At 44.5% G+C, this 18,789-nt stretch overlaps 1 protein-coding gene across 1 annotated transcript in view; it reads right to left on the reverse strand.

Annotated features, from left to right (window-relative positions):
* LOC126537738 (MAM and LDL-receptor class A domain-containing protein 1-like) overlaps nt 1–18,789 on the reverse strand; it is a 199,570-nt gene that overhangs the window by 176,125 nt on the left and 4,656 nt on the right. Inside the window, exons 2-8 of the mRNA XM_072287645.1 lie at nt 18,500–18,756; nt 14,636–14,726; nt 13,851–13,991; nt 9,277–9,441; nt 8,369–8,376; nt 7,699–7,833; nt 2,970–3,066 (exon numbers count right to left, since the gene is read on the reverse strand). Coding sequence (XP_072143746.1) covers nt 2,970–3,066; nt 7,699–7,833; nt 8,369–8,376; nt 9,277–9,441; nt 13,851–13,991; nt 14,636–14,726; nt 18,500–18,756 — 894 coding nt within the window. The remainder of the gene's footprint in view (nt 1–2,969; nt 3,067–7,698; nt 7,834–8,368; nt 8,377–9,276; nt 9,442–13,850; nt 13,992–14,635; nt 14,727–18,499; nt 18,757–18,789) is intronic.

Genomic DNA, 18,789 nt, shown 5'->3' on the forward strand with positions numbered 1-18,789 from the left:
AGGACAACTTGTTCAAAATACAAAACAGGCCAGAGACACGTCTTCTTCGTCCACGCCGAATCCGACTGACCCACTAGACGAAATCCGTTAATGTCCCTATCTTCGTTGTCGTCTGCATAGAAGAATAGACGCACGCGTCATTTGTCCCTCCCTAAGAGAGCATCGTCCCGATGCTAGACCAGAAGTGTCACTTGCGGAATTAAGGGTCTCTCGCATAGTTATTCGCTCACATACGGCTTCATGCGGACAACGTGCACAAGTTCAGGACGGTGCGTGCAGCGCCGTGTACAATTGGGACTATCGGGGACGACCTCGTACGTGACGTCACTGAGTCGGCGCAATACTCGATATGGACCGAAGTATCACCTTAACAGCTTCTCGGAGAGGCCTCGTTTTCGTATGGGTGTCCAAACCCACACTCTGTCGCCGACGTCGTAGATTACTATTCGACGGTGAAGGTCATAGCGCCCGGCGTCGTAGTCTTGCTGCTGGCAGATCCGCAAGCGCGCGAGTTGCCGAGCCTCTTCTGCGCGTTGCGTAAACACAGCGGCGTTCGTATCAGTGTCGTCAAAGTCATGTGGAAGCATAGCATCCAACATCGTTTGTACATCCCGCCCATGAACAAGGGTGAACGGAGTCATGCGCGTCGTCTCTTGTTTCGCCGTGTTATATGCAAAGGTGATATACGGTAGGATGTCGTCCCAATTTTTATGTTCAACATCCACGTACATGGAGAGCACGTCTTCAATTGTTTTGTTTAGGCGTTCTGTTAATCCGTTGGTTTGTTGATGGTAGGCGGTTGATTTCCGATGCGCCGTTCCACTTAGCAGCAACACGTGATCTAAAAGCGAAGCCGTGAATGCGGTCCCTCGGTCTGTTATTACGACGGTTGGTTCGCCGTGTCGCAACACAATGTGCTCAATGAAAAAGCGCGCCACCTCTTCCGCTGTGCTTCTCTGGATTGCCTTTGTTTCAGCGTAACGTGTGAGATAGTCGGTTGCTACGATAACAAAGCGATTCCCGGCAGTAGAAGTAGGAAGCGGGCCCAATATATCCATTCCGATTTGGTCAAATGGTCTTCGAGGAACCTGGACGGGTTGCAGGAGGCCGGCTGGTTTCGACGGAGGCGACTTGCGCCTCTGGCAGTCGAGGCAAGTGCGGACGTGATGTTTCACGGTGGTGTTAAGTCTCGGCTAGTAGTACCTCTGCTTCACTCTGGCCAACGTCCTCGTGTAGCCTAAGTGACCAGAAGTCACCTCGTTGTGACAGGCTTGAAGTACTTCCGTACGAAGAGCTGCAGGAATGACGAGCAGATAGTGGGACCCGGTCGAAGAAAAGTTTCTTATGTAGAGGACTTTGGCCCGCAAACAAATCGACAACAGGCCTCTTGCGAAAACTCTAGGCGGTTTCGCAGATCTGCCCTCTAAGTAATTGATGAGCTCAAGCAACTCAGGGTCGTCCCGTTGTTGTTGGTCGATGGTGGATGTGTCCAGAACACATCCACCATTGTCGTCTATGCAGACGACATATGTCATATGCAGACGACATATGCAGACGACATATTGTCGTCTATGCAGACGCCAATATATATATATATATATATATATATATATATAGTTTGGCCTAATGCGAACAATGCTCATGCCAGCAGCGGATGCCAGAACGCTCCAGTATAGTGGTGATCCAGCAGGTTTGATTGAGTGGAACGCAAAGGTGCGTTCCTTTTGGCTTCATCGCTCTTGCAGCCAAATGGAATGTATGGCGGGTCTCGGGAGACCTTCTATAATCCGACACGCACCAAGAACGCATGCGCCGTGACAGCACAACCACGCCCATATAGCCACGGCGCCTGTCTTAATGCGCCTTATTTTCCGTTTTTTGCATCTGTAACTTTTATGTCGCAATAAAAATGTAAATCTTTAGTTTAACAATCAGTTAGTATTCTCATTATCAGATTCGGTGTCTTCCTGTATGCTGTATCATTAGCGAGTGAACCAAGGTATACACGAGGCTAAAACGTAAGTTTCGCTAGCTTTTAAGGTAATTTTTTTAATATACTTTTTATGAGACCAATTTAAGCCGTACATTTCACGTGTGCTTACTTAAGCATGATTTCCGCTAAAGAAGGAAGTCACGGCCAGAGCAGGAATGCTCAAAGATGCTCTACTGCAAAGTGACGTATATAGAAAAGGTAGCTTTAACGAAGGAGGCTAACCCAGGTGATGGTGAGCTCAGTGCGTTCTATCTAGTCACTGATGCTCAAGGTTCACTGCGCCAGAGCAGTAATTCTTATACTGCAGTTTATAGGTGGCAATCTTGCAGTGCTGAAACACTTTATCGAATGAAAATGAATCGAGGGGCAGCGGATTATACCTCTCGCACGTTCACGGCATCAAGAAGTGTGAACTATATGTGCTTATACGTAATGGAATCTGAGAGATTGTAGTAGGCAGTCGAGATTAATTTGAATGTCAGGAACTGCTTATGCGGCACAAAAATATCAGTGCACGTGTTTTCCACACGGAGGCTTGATCAGATATGTACTAACGTACAATTCGTTTTTTGTGGTACTGCTGCTAACGATAATAATTATAAGTAATTTGTCATTTATATACACAGGAGGTCCCATCATGTCTATGACCGTGAGAATACCTTCGAATAATCAGATAATCGGCCATTCCAACATGCAAGGATAATAAAATTTGATACTGGCTATCTGATTGTGATCAGAACGCATCTCTGATAACATCAGCACCCACGTAATGAGCTGCATAATGCCGTTACGAGTATGCCACTTTACCGGGTGAATATTAAGTGGATATCATTAGCAGTTAAATTACTATTCTTTGACGTCTTCCTTCATTTCAGCGTAAATAGTAAGCGTATACAAATCAGATTAAGACCGTCACTTAGTTAACTTAACAAAGTGCGAGAGAAAGGGAGCAAAGAATGCACTTTCTTCTACTCACTTCGCCTTCCCGTGCACTTGAACAGGCGGATGGCGTCAAAGGCACAGTATGGCTTGGGGATGAACTCTTCTGGTGTGAGAGCGCAGCTTAATTGAATCTGCAAAGTTTGTTTCAGAGGATGTTGAAAAAGTATCGAATATCCTTCTCATGCATGTGCCGCAAGACCAAATTCGAGAACTTCGAGCAACAAGGCTTGCTGTTGGACTAGTTGGTTTATTGTATATAGTAAAATTAAAAGTGCGCGAGAATGGACGTGAACAAGACTGAACAACACCAGCGCTCCTGTGTTGTTCGGTATTGTCCGTCTCTTTTTTCTTACGCTCTTTTAATTTTATTGTACACTGCTAGTTACCATTTGTGTAACGTGGAGGTTTCAAAAGGACTGGACTTCCCCGCAGGTGCGAGCAACTTTCCCTCACAATTTCAGCTCCGCTTGAAAGATACACGAATACAACCTTTCATGAAGCTGAATCCGGCGTACCCTTCTCGGACGAATTTGTTACCTGCACATGTGATTGCATTCTCCTGAGATGGATATCATTTACTCATGTTGGCGCAGACGATCTTCCACTAAAATTACAGGGACTGCAACCAATTTTCAAGGTACCCATTTTTTCAGTGCGATGGAAAGCATACCGGTCAGAGTGTCTAATCCTGAAGCGGTAACGCGAAAAACGCTGTGGAACATTTTTTATCAGAATTTTTACTTCCGCACTTAGCATGTAGTCTTTCACAGTGATATGTTAGCGCGATAGCAATTATACGCCTGCATGGGTGGATGGCAGACGACAAGCGTGGCCGTAGTTGTGAGAAAGTATTAGTTTGCTCCTGAGAAATATGTTCCTGCGAAACAAAACATGTTTTTGCGCCTGGTTATTTTCGAAGTAGTGACTTATTTCTACAGTATTATCTACGTGTTTTTACAGTTTCCTGTCTAACTGATTTGGGCCGGTATTTTGTAGCGATGCCTTCTCCGATTCTATGCTTTTTCAGGCTCTCGCGCTTGGACAGTGGTCAGAGCGACGGTCTGCCCACATTATCAACGGGATCAAGTGGCCGTGTGTGGTGGATGATAAGAATAGCATAGAATAAGGCATAAGGCATCGCAACAAAATAGCGGCCTTGGCCAGTAACCAGTCACGAGCATCTTTTTTAGCCAAGTCAAGTTCTCTAAAGGGGAACGATGGTTTCACACCTGAAAACCATCACAGCCTGTTGCCGTGGCCACGCATGTGCTAATATTGTAGCTTACCGACTTACCCACTTACGGCACACCTAGTCGATGGTAATTTGTATCTCTCAGGGAGACCACGCCACTCTGGGTATTTACTCGGAAACTCACCCACGCATAACAGCATGTGCGCCACCGTGCATTGTCGGATGAAGGTGTCGGTCGTCGATGCGTACTTTCTTCACTACGTAAAACTCATAGGATAAAGGGCAAGCATCTAATAATGCACACACTGCAATTTTAAGCAGTAATTATGTTGTGCTTTGTAACAGCTGACTCACGTACAGTAATCTCATATAATCGATTCGGAGTACTATGATTTCGCCGCCAGGCCGCGCCACTTAATGGTTTTTGAGACGTTCTTCGGCAATTTACAATTATAATTCCTACCTAAATGGTGAACAGTGTGCTGGATTCTGTCGCTTTAAATCATGGTCATTTGTTTTGCATCAACGTCTCACAAAACATTCTGGCCAGTCGTCAGTCCCTTTAAGGAAGGAGTAGAAGCGTCTGCTAAGCGTTACACTAGCTGAAAGAAAACGAAAACTGCGCTTGCGCCTCTTTTACTGTTAAATCCTGCCGTAGAACTATAGTGAGGTTGTGAACTTTGTAGCAGGTGTGAAATAAATGAAGGACTATAACTAATGTTCTGCATTGGTTCGGGACTTAGCATCTGCTGTGGGTTGGCTCAGTTGACCAAACCATACTCGGTCACACAGTGTAGAGTTTTCTGGTTGCTACGCCTGCTAAACTGCGGGATAGAATTTGCTGGGCTCTCTGTGTTGCTTTTTAAGCCTCGTTCAATCTTCCTTGCCATCCGGCAGCACAAGTGCGTGGTTTATTTATTTATTTATTTATTTATTTATTAGTAGCTTACACCGCCCAACTGAAACAACATGAAAGTTATACATAGCAATCATAAGAAAAAGTAGCTAATGCAAACAACGTAAATAATGTATTTGTAGTATGATTAATAGAATTAAAAGTACACAGTTATCATAAACAGCAAAGCCATTAGTAAAAATGCACTTACGTTTATTATAATGAATGTACATTGTAAAAAATACCATAAAACTTCAAGCAAGCCTATCTTAAATGTACACGTATATACACAAAAATCAGCCGGCGCGAAGTATCCAGCGACATCAACCAGAGAGTAAGCTTATGACATATCTGGAAAAGAGCCAGATAAAGCAAGAGCAGATAAATTATCAGATATGTCACCCAAAACTAAAACTGACCCTGCGCTATCTGAAAGTTACAGTAGAAGTATTTGAGAAAGAAGAAAATACGATGGTACAATGAGATTATTTTTAGTTGAAGAGTAATCGTTAAGGAGATCACGAAATTTAAATGCGTAATGCTCATGCACGATGTAGCCTGGAATGCAATTCCCCAATAGGATAGCTTGTGGTAGGACCGATGAGTTGAAAGCATCACTATTTCCGTAAATGCGCTTTAACTTGATCTTATTTTACGCTATCTGCACGACGACCAAGTGGAAGATCTAATATGTACAGATGGTGTACAGATGACCGCATAATAGTGTGAACAAATTTGTGAAATAGTGATAGTAAGGCAGTATCATGAAGGACAGCTTATGGTAGAAGTCAAAGATGAGGGTTAATTTGTTTTATTCTTGATTTAAAGCTGTTGCTTGAAATAATTGAACTGGCTTTGTTTTGAATAGCCTCTAGCACATCGATTATATAATCATAATTGGGACACCAGTTCGCACAAGCAAATACAAGTTGAGGATGAACTAAAGCACGCTTGCTTACGTATGCTGGAAGGAGGTTTACGTAGGTTACGGCATACGTAGACTAATGTCCTGGATGCACTTGCACAGAGAGAGATGCTATGTGAGGGCCAAGAAGGATTCGAGCTTAGCTTATGTTGTGTAATCCCATGTTAAGTTAGGTTATGTTAGGCTAGGTTTGGTTACGTATGACGCCCTTCCATTCGCTCCAGATACGTATAAAAGAGCACAATTAAATGTAAGCCACACAATTTCTTAACCCGGTGATATATGGGCTTAATTTAATAATCGGAATAAGGAAAGTCGTTTCCAGGCAAAGAAGGTATACGACGCTGATGACTTCGTATCGGACGAGTACTGCGGCCGAGAAAGGACTTGCGCGATCATATTGCTCAGCGTAAATTATATGGTAACGGAATAAACATAGGTCTCTTTCGATTATGGCCGAACTTGAGCTGCGTACAGGCAACACCAAAGCTTACAGGGCGTTGTTATTGCGAAAAACGTTGAATGTATCGCGTAGCTCACCAAGAAAGTCTATAAACACACACAAACATCAAAAACACTGTGCTAGCTACATAAATTGCTGCAGGCTAGGTCTCTCAACAGCGAGCTTGCCCGACGTTTGCTGAAATCTAGTTTCCCTGCAAACATCACGCCCATATATATCTGGCGCCGTTCGCACACAATTTGCGAGAACATATCAAATACTTACATCTCCAAAAACCCTTTGGCCATTTTTACCGATGCGTTTTGAAATCTATCTTATTGCTACAATTATTTAATTGAGAGAAATGTAGAATTTCGACGGGTCTGTCACACGGCATGCCACTTCGTCGTAGAGCCTCGCTATTGCAAAAAGAAGCATGGAACTTGCTGCACGTGTTACTCAAGAATCTGTGTTGCTAAGGTAACTTGGAAGAAATGTTGTAGCGGTCGCAATATTATCTGACTAAGCACATTAGTGAGTGCAGCATACACCCCTGCTTCCGGGAGAAGCCGCCGCACTGCGCAACATTTCCGCTGGCTTCACCTGTGACCAGCTCGGTGAGCCAGCGAAGCGCCATCCCGCAAAACGTAGCACAGATTAGTGATTTGTACACTGATATCAAACGTGTACACACACTGTGCTGATTGAGTGGTTCAGGCGGGGAATGATCAATGATAACGAAACACTGTAACATAAGACATAAAAGCATGGCAGACAGGTGCCTCGTCTCCCTCTGCGCATGCTCACGAAGGCCCAGCGCAAAGCGATGTGATACACTGCTCACCTACCTAGCAGGTAATGTGTGTATGAGGCATTGCGCGTTGCCGTCGGCTGTCCGCACGTTGTACTCTAACTGGAGCTATAACAAACTGATTCTCTGGCAAGTAATGTGTTACGCCACACAGCTGGCGCAAATTATACCTTGTTTGTTTGCGGCTACATGGAGTATAACGCCCACAAAAGAAAAAAAAAACCTTGCACGGCCTCCCAGAGTTCTAGTTTATTCCTCGCCTAGACCCATGTAGTGCTGCTCGTTGACAGCACCATGCGGAGCGAATGCTGCATCAGTCATCGAAGCCAGAATTTGATGCTCACATATTTTGCGCAGGATTCTTAGACGCTTGTACAAGGCATGCCACAGTTATAAATACATCAGCGTTACCTTAATAATGCATATTCACATATTTACATTAAAAAAAAATTCTCTAATAAATGTGTCTGAAACCTAATCCTCGTCGTGCCATCTCACCTTAAAGTCACTTTCCTGCTTGAAAGCCACGTCCACTCTGGTCCACTCTGCTCTTATCAAACGCTTGGAAGTGCGGGACCAGAGCAGTTCAGTGGTTTGGGAGCTTCCTGGGAGGGAAATACGGTAAATGTAAATCTGTGAAATGTATTAGAAACCAACCATAATGCCAATTACTGATAATCATTGATGAATCACTGATGAATTCAAGTAGCTATAAAATGAAGACGCGTGAAAATACAATAATCTCTACATTGGGAAGAAGTAGTTCAAATTGCCACATTCCGGAGCCCAGCAAACGCATGTGTTGTGAAGTACAGTTTTGAAATTAGGAATTCAAATTATTATATAAGCTTAATACGGGGATGCGGCGGAGATTCTACACTACGCGTTATCAACAGCAGTCGTATTCGAAGAAGATATGTCTTTGTAGCTTACGTTTCCTAGATAATAATAATAATAATAATACTTTATTGACACAGAATTCCGCTAACACTAATACATAATAGGCCTGCCAAAGCCGCATTGGGCTTGAAGGGCAGAGCCGACAGACAGCGTTTAACACGATGTAATATCGCGGATAACGCAAGATATGCAGAAGCATTGTTAACAGGCACGGACACAAGGGATATACACAAACAGCAATGAGGAGGCAAAAAAATTGCACACAAACCACGTATCCTGCGATGAAAAGTAACATAACCCACAATACTTAAACAGAGCAGGAAAACATACATCAGGCATTTGTATGTCACTTAAAATCCGTCAATTATCCTATTGACAACAGCCAAAAAAGACAAAATGAAAATAGGAACCAAAAAGAGACAGGAATATACATATGAGGTCAGCAGGGAGCAGGGCATTGAAACAAAACGAAAGTATTCTTTCCAGGCTCTATTCACACACATCAGTAGGCGTAAAATGAAACAAATAAATTGACCCTAAATTTATGTAGGGTTTTAATACAAATGAAAGAAACCAACCGCATAATGGATTAGAGGTTAATGCGACGAAGAATTTGTTTTAATTTATACTTTGATTTCGCGCGAAAGGCGCTTGCTGGCAGTTTATTGAGAGAGGAAGGGATGAAGTAATGACGAGTGCGCTGACCGTACTTGGTAGAACAGCGAGGCACCCGAAAACGGTCTTTCGGCCGGAGACAACGAGCAGGAACATATTCAACCTTGTAATTGTGCGACCAGAAATGCCTCAGGATGGCCGTTTCCGCTAGAAGGGCGTTAAAATCTGGCAACCTTAAGGCTTTGAAAAGGTCGATGCCGGTGGTTAAACCTAAATCATAACCAATAATTTTCAGAATTGATCGAAGGATAGAGTTGACTCTATTTTTCCATCGAATCGCGCAGTGACCGTACACCGTAATCCCATAGCGAAGCATGCCGTAACCCAAAGCTTGCAAAACCATTTTACGAGCTTTTCAAATTGATTAAGACGAAAACTTTCCTCAAGTGTAGGGAATAGGATATTTGCAGATGCATATCAATGCGGTGCTCTGAACAGAAAAACTTCAAACGATGAATGTATGCTTTTTTTAGTCAGACAACGAAAAGCAATGTTTCTTGCCTCTTGTGGCAGCAGCTAGAGAATACGATTTCTCTGGGTTGCTCAGGCTCCACGGAACGTAGTAGTGAAACTGCAGACATTGCATTTCCTTGCGGCCTTTCAGCGACGGTGATGTCAAAGACGCTGTCGTGAAGTTTCCCAGTGTACCGAGGTAAACCACACCACCTGTAAAAAAATATTGCGCAGTTTTCTCAAGCAGAGGCTCATACGTAAAGAATTTATCCCTGCAAGTGTCTTCCCGACATATATACTGGCTTAAAGAACGCCCTACTGAGCGAAAAGAGATAGCAACGCAACCGTTCTGTTAGCGCTCGCTTCGCGCCGTCTGAATTGGCTATGGTGCGCCTTGGTTACATGCGAAACTTCTAGCTCAGCTATTGCTCTTTTCACGAAATAAAGAAATGTTTAGCGACGATTTGGGCCGATATCGTTCGTTCTATTGTTCGTTCGTTCAATACACTTTGGTGCATGCTAGGCAGATGAAAATTACGCATTCCTTACGAACGCAGTTGCCAGCACAATAACGGCGGCACTATTTCAGCAACGATGGCCCGCCGTGAACGTTGGCGTAGGTAACAAAGAACGAATGCCAAGCATAGTTCTATTGCGATAGCAATTATATAGAAACACCAGGCCCATTTGTGCCATCGCCGCCGCCGCATGTTCCGTATAAAGTACAAAGGCGATAACATCGTCGCCACGCGTGGTATGCTATATGTGCGAGTGATAGTGTGCGAGGGTGAGCGGACGATGGAGGCTCAATCTCGCGCCCAAAAGGGAAGTCAGTGGGGAGGAAGCGCACCGTCTTCCGTCGCGCGCAAGGCACCGAGGGGAGGCGAGGGAGGGGGGAAGCGTTCTACTCCAGCCGCTGCGGTGTATGGCGCGGCTGTCAAGGCCCTATTTTGAAAGCGATCTACAATGTTAACAGAGTCTAAGTGCGACAAGGAATGATACGGATGATAGCTTGGTGTACGCTCTGTTCTCGCTGCTTAGTTCACGTTGAAGCGAGAAGCAGCACGAAGGCCAACGATCTCGCTGCGGCGGCCATGCTTCCCCAATCCAGCGTTTTCACAGCGACTTTCCGCGGTCACTGAGGGACATGTGTGGCCCTTGCACGCCTGACACCGTGCTTGTTAACTTAGCTAGCAAGCGAATGTTCACAAATTTATGCTGTGCGCCTAATATCCTCACTTCGTATAGCTGTGTACTAATTTGCTTTCGAAATCGATGCTTCGCCTTTCGGGCGAAAGTGCGACTTTTTTTTCCTATACTGCATTTCCTCCGGCAGCACATGGGTATAATAAGCGGCCCAACCAGTCAAGTAGTAGTCTCTTAGATTTATATGGGCGTTAAAAAACTCAAGCTGGTTAAAATAGAGGTATTGCCCCTTCACTATACACGGTCTCTCGTTGAACCAGTGCGTATTTTTTTCCCTTAGACACGTGTAGTGACATAAATGTTTGCTTATATAAAAACGTGGAAGCCCTGCTCATATTACAAAGGCAGGAGTTGCTTAGCGAAACGATCTTCATGTTCGCCAAGTGCCCATAAATGTGTGCCGCATTTGTTGGTAGGTTCGTAGCCCTTACTGTCATTTCTCCTGTAGCGCTTTTTCCTGGGTGGAGGCGCATCCGTACGTGAATATTCGCTGTACAGAAGCAGAAGCAGCGCAGCTAAGTTCCGCGAGAGTTCTAGTGTTGCAATATCCTGCCCAATCCAATCGATTATTAATCTAATTTATAATGATGATGATCATATTATATTTGCAACTCCGTTGAAACAGGGTTTTGACAAATAGTCATCTAGGTTGCTTGAGTTAATCAGGTAAGCATGCTATAAGAGCTTTTCATTCTAATATTTTTGTATACATCTCCTTAATCGTTTTTCTGTTCCTCAAAACTTCTGTATCTACAGTGTGCCAATACCTATGCCTGTAACGGTTCCGGTCGTATCTATCTCTTGCCTGCATGATTTCCCCCAATACTGAATATGTCCTCCTGTTTATCTCGACTGCTGACCGGTTCATGCTTCCGTCCGCTTTAAGTTCAAAGGCTTCTGGAAGGTTTACGTTACCTACGGGTCTCCCTGGGTGAACTCCGTCGCATTCTAATAATGCGAAAGCATTATATGGCTCATCAGGCGGAATATCTGGCACTTGTGTTGGCGTCACCAAAGTCGTCGAACCCTCGACCTTTGGTAGGAGTAGAACCCACGATCATTGGTATTAATTAAGGCGAAGATAATTTAGGTACAGTTAATTACGCTATACTTAATTAAGGGACTGGAACCCACGACCTTTCGTAGGCGTCGAACATTGGTGTTAACCAACGCAGTAAAGACGTCGCTACTGCATTATTCAGTACGTCTGACTGACGCAGTAGCGAGGAGCTTTGGTGGTAATTAATGCAATAGCGATGTGCAGTAGTCTAAATAATGCAGGCGCTTTAAGGCAGAGCAGTACTAAGTGTGCGAAATGTTGACCGAGTTGCTCCAGTCATTCTCAGCTTCCAACCATTTTTGTAGGGGCGCAAATCGCGCGGACAACATGGCGGATCCAAGACGCCATGCTTGCCGAAAGCAAGCCGCCGTGGTTGCACAGTGGCTATGGTGTTGGGCTGCTGAGCACGAGGTCGCGGGATCGAATTCTAGCCACGGCGGCGGCATTTCCATGGGGGCGAAATGCGAAAACACCCGTGTACTTAGATTTAGGTGCACGTTAAAAAACCCGGGTGGTCGAAATTTCCGGAGTCCTCCACTACGGCGTGCCTCATAATCAGAAAGTGGTTTTGGCACGTAAAACCCCGTAATTTAATTAAGTTTGTATTTGCCGAAAATTATGGGCAAATTACGGGTAATGTGCGACCCGCCGTGGTTGCTCAGTGGCTATGGTGTTGGGCTGCTGAGCACGAGGTCGCGGGATCGAATCCCGGTCACGGCGGCCGCATTTCGATGGAGGCGAAATGCGAAAACACCCGTGTACTTAGATTTAGGTGCACGTTAAAGAACCCTAGGTGGTCGAAATTTCCGGAGTCTTCCACTACGGCGTGCCTCATAATCAGAAAGTGGTTTTGGCACGTAAAACCCCATAATTTAATTTTTTAATGTGCGAGCAAATCTCAATAGCTAGATTGGGCATGGACAACAAATTGCGCATTCAAGCACTCGAGATGGTACATATTTTAGTTTTACGAGCAGTCCAAAATTTCACACGCTCCTCCGCCGTAAGTGCCTTTGCCGCCAATATGGGACTTAGCAAAACTGAGCTGAGTGCTATGGAAAATCTTCGCGCGAATTTAAATGCGCGTGGGTGAAGTAAAGCATTGTGGGAAAAAAAGCAATTAACCAAGTGTTTTAAAGTGTCAGACAGCTTTTGTCAACTACTTTTGCAAATTTGCCGAGAGGACACCGGGTAAGACAGAATTCGCATTTAGTAAAAAGGGTGGACATCTGGAGTGCGATGTGTCGCGAAAGTGTAGCGTTTCTAGCTAAATGATCACCGCTAGAAATAATTATAGAACCCTCGTCTTTTTCTTTGTATTTCCATGCGTTATATGAGGTTCGCCTGGTGTTTTAAGTGAACTAAACGAGGTACCTTGTTCATGTTTGATGAAATGAGGGGCCGAAGTTGAACTAGATTATGGGATCTTACATGCGAGAACCACGGTATCACTACGAGGCATGCTGTAGTGGCGCACTCTGGATAAATTTTGACCCCTGGTACTTTTTTTATGTGCACCCAATGTACGTTACAAGGGAGTTTTTGCACTGCGCCCCCATCGGATAGTGGTCCCCGTGGCCGATATTTCACAACGCACCTTTCGGCTTAGCGGAGAAACGACAAAGCCACTACGCCATCAAGGAGGCTGGAATTAAAGGCCAGGCAGCGGGCATTGTGCAGGCGTAGGCAAAGTTTAAAGTGAGCGGGTCACTTGTGGCCTCTGGTATAAATTACGTAATGAAGCGCTCCAGAACAATGTGCGGTTAATAACAGCACTGAGTTCATCCTCGCTGGCCTGGCAGAAATATGCAGACAATTAATATATAGTTTATTTAAAAAGAAAAAGGCTGGGCGTGGGGTCTTTACAGCAAATGTCCTGGCGAGGTAAAATGTGTGGGAAGGAACTGCAGTTTTTGTAAAATTTGCTAAACAAATGCTTGAAAGTGTTATCTGCGGGCAGGGTTCCAAACGGACCAGTCATATACTGGGAACGTTTGAAAGCATGCCATCGAATTACATGCAAGCGAAATTCATGTTGCAACTGCTACAAAAGAAAAACAGCTTCGCTGGAAATTGGATGGCGGTTCCACAAGGTCACAATAGTCTGCTGCGGTTTTTCGTCTATCTCCGAGAATAAGGAACCTTCTTGGGGACCACAAGCCAGCCAAACGATAAAACGATAACGAAATAAGTTAGTTGTGGAAAAAAATTATTGAGAGAGTAAATGGTAAGGAATACTGCAACAAGGATCATTACGGCCGTATAAATTTTGTGAACAAACCAGATCGCAGAACTAAGGGAATTATGCAAGCAGGACTTTCTTCAATCGTAAATAAAATGATCTATAGGAGCTCACCGAGAATTGTGTTGGTCGAGTAGTCTATTGACTTGAAGCTCTCTCGGCTGGTGTCCTCCAGTTTCCAGGTATTGTCCCCGCTTCCGTAGTCGTAGCCGCACGCGTCACCCCAGTCGAAATCACAGGAACCACTCCTCGGTTCTTCAATAAATTAGCAAGAAATATTTAGAAATAATATATGAAGGGAAGAAATAAATGGGCCAGTACGGCAACCTAGCATAAATTCCTTCATTCATTCTATGCAACTTAGATACCAGATATGTTCAAGAAATATCTCACATAGAGATGTCATACAAAGGAAAATACAAAGAAAAATTTTATTCCTTTCTACAAGGCGAGCGCTCCAAGTTTTTACGCGCGAAATAAATATAATAAACGCTTCGGTGTATTTCTGTAAGACACATATTTCTGTATTTGCGTTATTTGTGTAAAATTCTGCTTGTTGATATTTTCCGCACCGCCTATTTGCATTTCCGTCATAGAGGTCCTTAAGGCCTTACAAAAGTTAGTAACTAGGTAATATCACCATAAAAGTCAAATGAACAGCAAGTTTTTAGACACTGACGTGCAGTTTACATGAAAACTTCTACTGTCGAGCCATTCACGTTCTTCCTGGCACTTCTCTGTACTGAATATGGAACACAACTAAATTTACCGCCAGAGTAATTCTAGCCCTTTCTATCGAGAGCCGGAACATAGGAGCGGGAGGACATTGGCAATAATATGTGAGAAATATACTTTTCATCAGGGACGCTTGAACAGCTACATATCCGTGGCATTCTTACCTGAAGGACACGGCCCGCTTTCCACCGTCAAGTCGTCAACCGCAAACGTGGCCTTCTCAGGACTGTCCTTCACTCTGTGGGTGATTTGTATCTGCACGCAGTGTTAAGTTACTTATTAACGGCTTTTCTAAGTGCGAGGACGTAAAAAGTACTAAGGCAATGTGCTGTGTTCTAGAGAAATAGATGAGCACGACCCCACTTTGAAAGAAAAGTCGTGCTTTTAGTCGTCATTTCGCATTCGGCAAATATCGCTGCGCCGCGCGAAGCTTCTGAGAGTCATACGCGGTAACATAAGGATTCATTACCTAAGCGCTTTATAGAGAGCAGAATCACACAAGAACATCGAAGGGTGTCGCCCTAGCATTTACGCAGCGTGGGATAGCAGCTAATAAAAAAAGTCCTACCCACTTCAACCAACCTGCTGATCACAACTTCCTCATGCTAGCTACGTTAAGATGCTCCTGTTTTGTCCTGTTATAACTGCGCGGCTCTTTAGAGAATAAAGACAAAAAAATAATAAATAAGGAAGTGACATTTACTTTTTTTGCATCTTTCCCTACGGCATAACTATGTATTTAAATAAGAATGTGGAGTCCCTCCTTAGGGGAAGTTTGCAGTATTGGCATAGCAAACTTATTGTCCACGAGCCAACGCACGTAACCGTCTGTCTGATTGCTTCGTAGCTGGGCAGCCTTAATACCCTCTTTTGAGTACGCGGAGCCGAAAGGGGCGGGGAATATCCGTTGTACACGCCGGAGCAGCACACACACTTCAGACAGTTCACAGTAACGTTTTGAACACGACATCCGAGGGACAGGTGGTGTAAAGGCGATCACAATACGTATTCGCCTAAGGAATACTTCCTACACCCTAAAAAAAATTACGAGGAAGGAAGCAGACATACGAAGGGATTAGGGCGCGCGTGTCTCAACGATGAAGTGATTTTTGGCTAAAAGGATAGCGCGATGGTCTGAGGAGGGCGTATCAGGTGGTATTTTCTGTGCGCAATTACAGCGCATATTTCCATCCGCTAGATCATTTTACTGGTTAAATGCATGTCCTACCCTCCGCGGTGCCTGGTGGCTGTGGCATTGCGCCGCTGACCCCTAAATCACGAGTGCGATGCTGGCCGTGTGAGTCGCGTAAGATGAGGGAAACGCAAAAAAAAAAAAACGCCCGTTAAAGAAACTGAAGTGGTAAAAATTGATCAATAAACCCCTCCTACGGTGTGCCTCATGATCATATTGTATTTTTATTGCAGTTTTTCAAAGCATGTGTTTCTTTTCAATGTTACAGCTGCCGTGAAGGATAACTGAAACAAGAACAAGATAATATCCTTTTCACTATTACATTGCTCGCTTACGTGGACTACTTCAGCTTGATGTTAACCAGTTCCTCTACCGTGATTATTCCTCTTCGTCGACCCCAAATCTCAGAAATCAAAACTGCCCATAAGGTGAACTTCGTTGCCAGCACGATTGGTGATGAGCGGTCTTGACAAATAACGCGCAGCCTGGATAGCCCCTAAATTCAGAACAAAAATGACAGCGCCGAAATGCTGGATAATGATCGACGCAATCTGTGCATAGTATATTCATTGCCGTGAGTAACCTGCTCCCATTTCATAGAGGCAGGGTTGGAATGTTGCTTGTCTTTGCCAGAACTGCGGCCAAATTGACTAAATTGCCGCACAATACACTTGTCGGTCTGGTCCACCAACACATATTAACTAGGTTGACGTCACTGCAGCCCATCTGTAGCACGCCAGTGTATAAACCGGACGGGGCTCTTACAGGATCCTCGAAGTTTAGTTCCAATATTGAATAATCGCTTTCTTTTCCTTTTACGCCACAAATAGCTCAAGTTCTCCTTGAAGATAAGTAGCACGAACGCACCTTTGTTGTTTAACATCATTGCTTCTCAAATTAAATTCTCCCTACACACTTTTAATGGTAAATATTTCTTAACGCAGCGTCCCGGACTTTGCTGCTGTCTTGTACCACTGTGACGTGCTAATGTGTGCGCGCACACGTGTTTCAGTTAGACTGAAGAAACGATCGCAACATGCCAGTAGTAGTCAACCTTACCACCCCCTTCCTCGTCGTTTTATTTCTTGAAGAGCACCTCCTCCCCGTTCTTATGATGAAAAGCATCCTCCGTCCTCATGAGATCGCTAAGTCGACATATCGCAGTGTGCATGCGCATCAACCACTATTTGCAATCATGTATATGTTGTGAATGACCTACTGCATATATATTGCATGACCTTAAAGTTTGACTCGAGCAGTGCACGTGCACAAATATTGCATGAGACCGCACATTGCGCCCGATTACACTCAGGGCAATTGTGGGGTTCGCGTTTAGTTTATATCATTCCGCGCGCGCGCGCGCACACACACACACACAAACACACACACACACACACACACACACACACACACACACGAACACACACACACACATATGGCCCTGTAGTGCGTTCTTTATGAAGTCCGGATTCCGGCCGAAACGACGAAATTAGCTCTTAGCTTTTGCGTTTTCATGTGCGCTACACTTCTGTCAATTTATTACGTACGAAATCTGAAGAACCATTCCCTTTATATATCATGTCATATAAGAAGCCAACAAAGACACCAAGGACAACATAAGGGAAATTGCTTGTTGTTAATAATTAAAATAAAGAAATGATAAATTAATGGAATTGAAAACGGACAAAAACGAACTTGCCGCAGGTGGGGAACGATCCCACGTCTTCGCATTACGCGTGCGAAGCTGTTACCAATTGAGCTACCGTGGCGCCTCTCTCCTATCTACTTTCTGGGGTATATATGTTTTACTGCCAGAACTAAACCTGCGAGTGTTAGGCAGTGCCACCAATTACAAACTTAGGCGGCGGATGTTACACATGCTTTTTGCCGCTGGCGTTACAAGTACCTGATGTATTTGGGTGACGGCAACTGGTCAATAAATGCAAATATGCTACCTGAAGGCATCAACGTTGCCGGAAGGGAAACCGTTGTTATGTAATGAACGAGAAGAAAGGGAACCGAGGGGCCCGATATTTATTCATCATATCATAAGCCTACAAACAAAGACATCAAAGACAACATAGGGGAAATTACTTGTCCTTAATAGTTTAATTAAATAAATGATAGATAAATGGAAACGAATATGGACGAAAAAACAACTTGCTGCAGGTGGGGAAGAATTCCACGTCCTCTCATTGCGCATGGAATGTTCTTGCCAACTGGGCTGCCGTGGCGCCATTTTCTCATCCACTTTTCTGGCATTTATGTTTTACTACTAGAACTTGTGACACCTTCTGCAGAAAGGATGCTCCACATCCGCGGCCCAGGTTTGTGAGTGGTGGCACTGCTTTACACTCTTAAGGTTATTTCTAGTAGTAAAATATAAATGCCCCAGAAAGTGGATGGGAAAACGGCACCAGGCTAGCTCAGTTGCTAAGAGCCCAGCACGCGTAATGCGGAGACCTGAGATCGTTCCTCCACCTGTGGCAAGCTGTTTTTCATTCATTTTCATTTCCATTATATTTATCATTTGTTTAATTCAATTATTAAGTACAAGTAACTTGCTCTATGTTGTCCATTGTGTGTCTTTCTGTTCGCTTCTTACGAATATATATTCAATTCAGAGAGAGCCTTGTGTTTTGTAATGCACTGTGCATGTGCTATATTCAAAAACTTTATCAAGTGATCCAATCATTGTTTTCAGGTTGAAGGATGTGCTCATGCGCGCGGTCATTCATATAAGCAACGAAAAACAATGCGAAGGATAAGCGAAGATTACTGCTCCACCGCGGATGCTACTGAGCCCCGTAAAGTGAAGCTTGCCCAATGGACATACCATGACGGCCCCTGGGCGCCTCTCGGAGTACCTGACGCGCTGCCAGCTTCCGGCCATTTCCCGCTGCGTTACGTAGAAGGCTTGCGGGGAGTCGTCGTCCGGGCGCATCACGGAGAAGTGGGCGCTTTCGTGCTCAGTACCAGACTGGTGGTACCACGCGGTGAAGCACAAGGGCCCTGTGGCATTGTGTGAGAGTGAGGCGTACGGGGTGCCACGGGATGCCACGCCTTTTGTTGAATAGGCACACGAACCATCCTCTGCGGCAGGGGAAAAAAAAAAGAAAATAAAGT

This window comes from Dermacentor andersoni, chromosome 4 (genome assembly GCF_023375885.2).
Source record: "Dermacentor andersoni chromosome 4, qqDerAnde1_hic_scaffold, whole genome shotgun sequence".
NCBI classification, from domain to species: Eukaryota; Metazoa; Arthropoda; class Arachnida; order Ixodida; family Ixodidae; genus Dermacentor; species Dermacentor andersoni.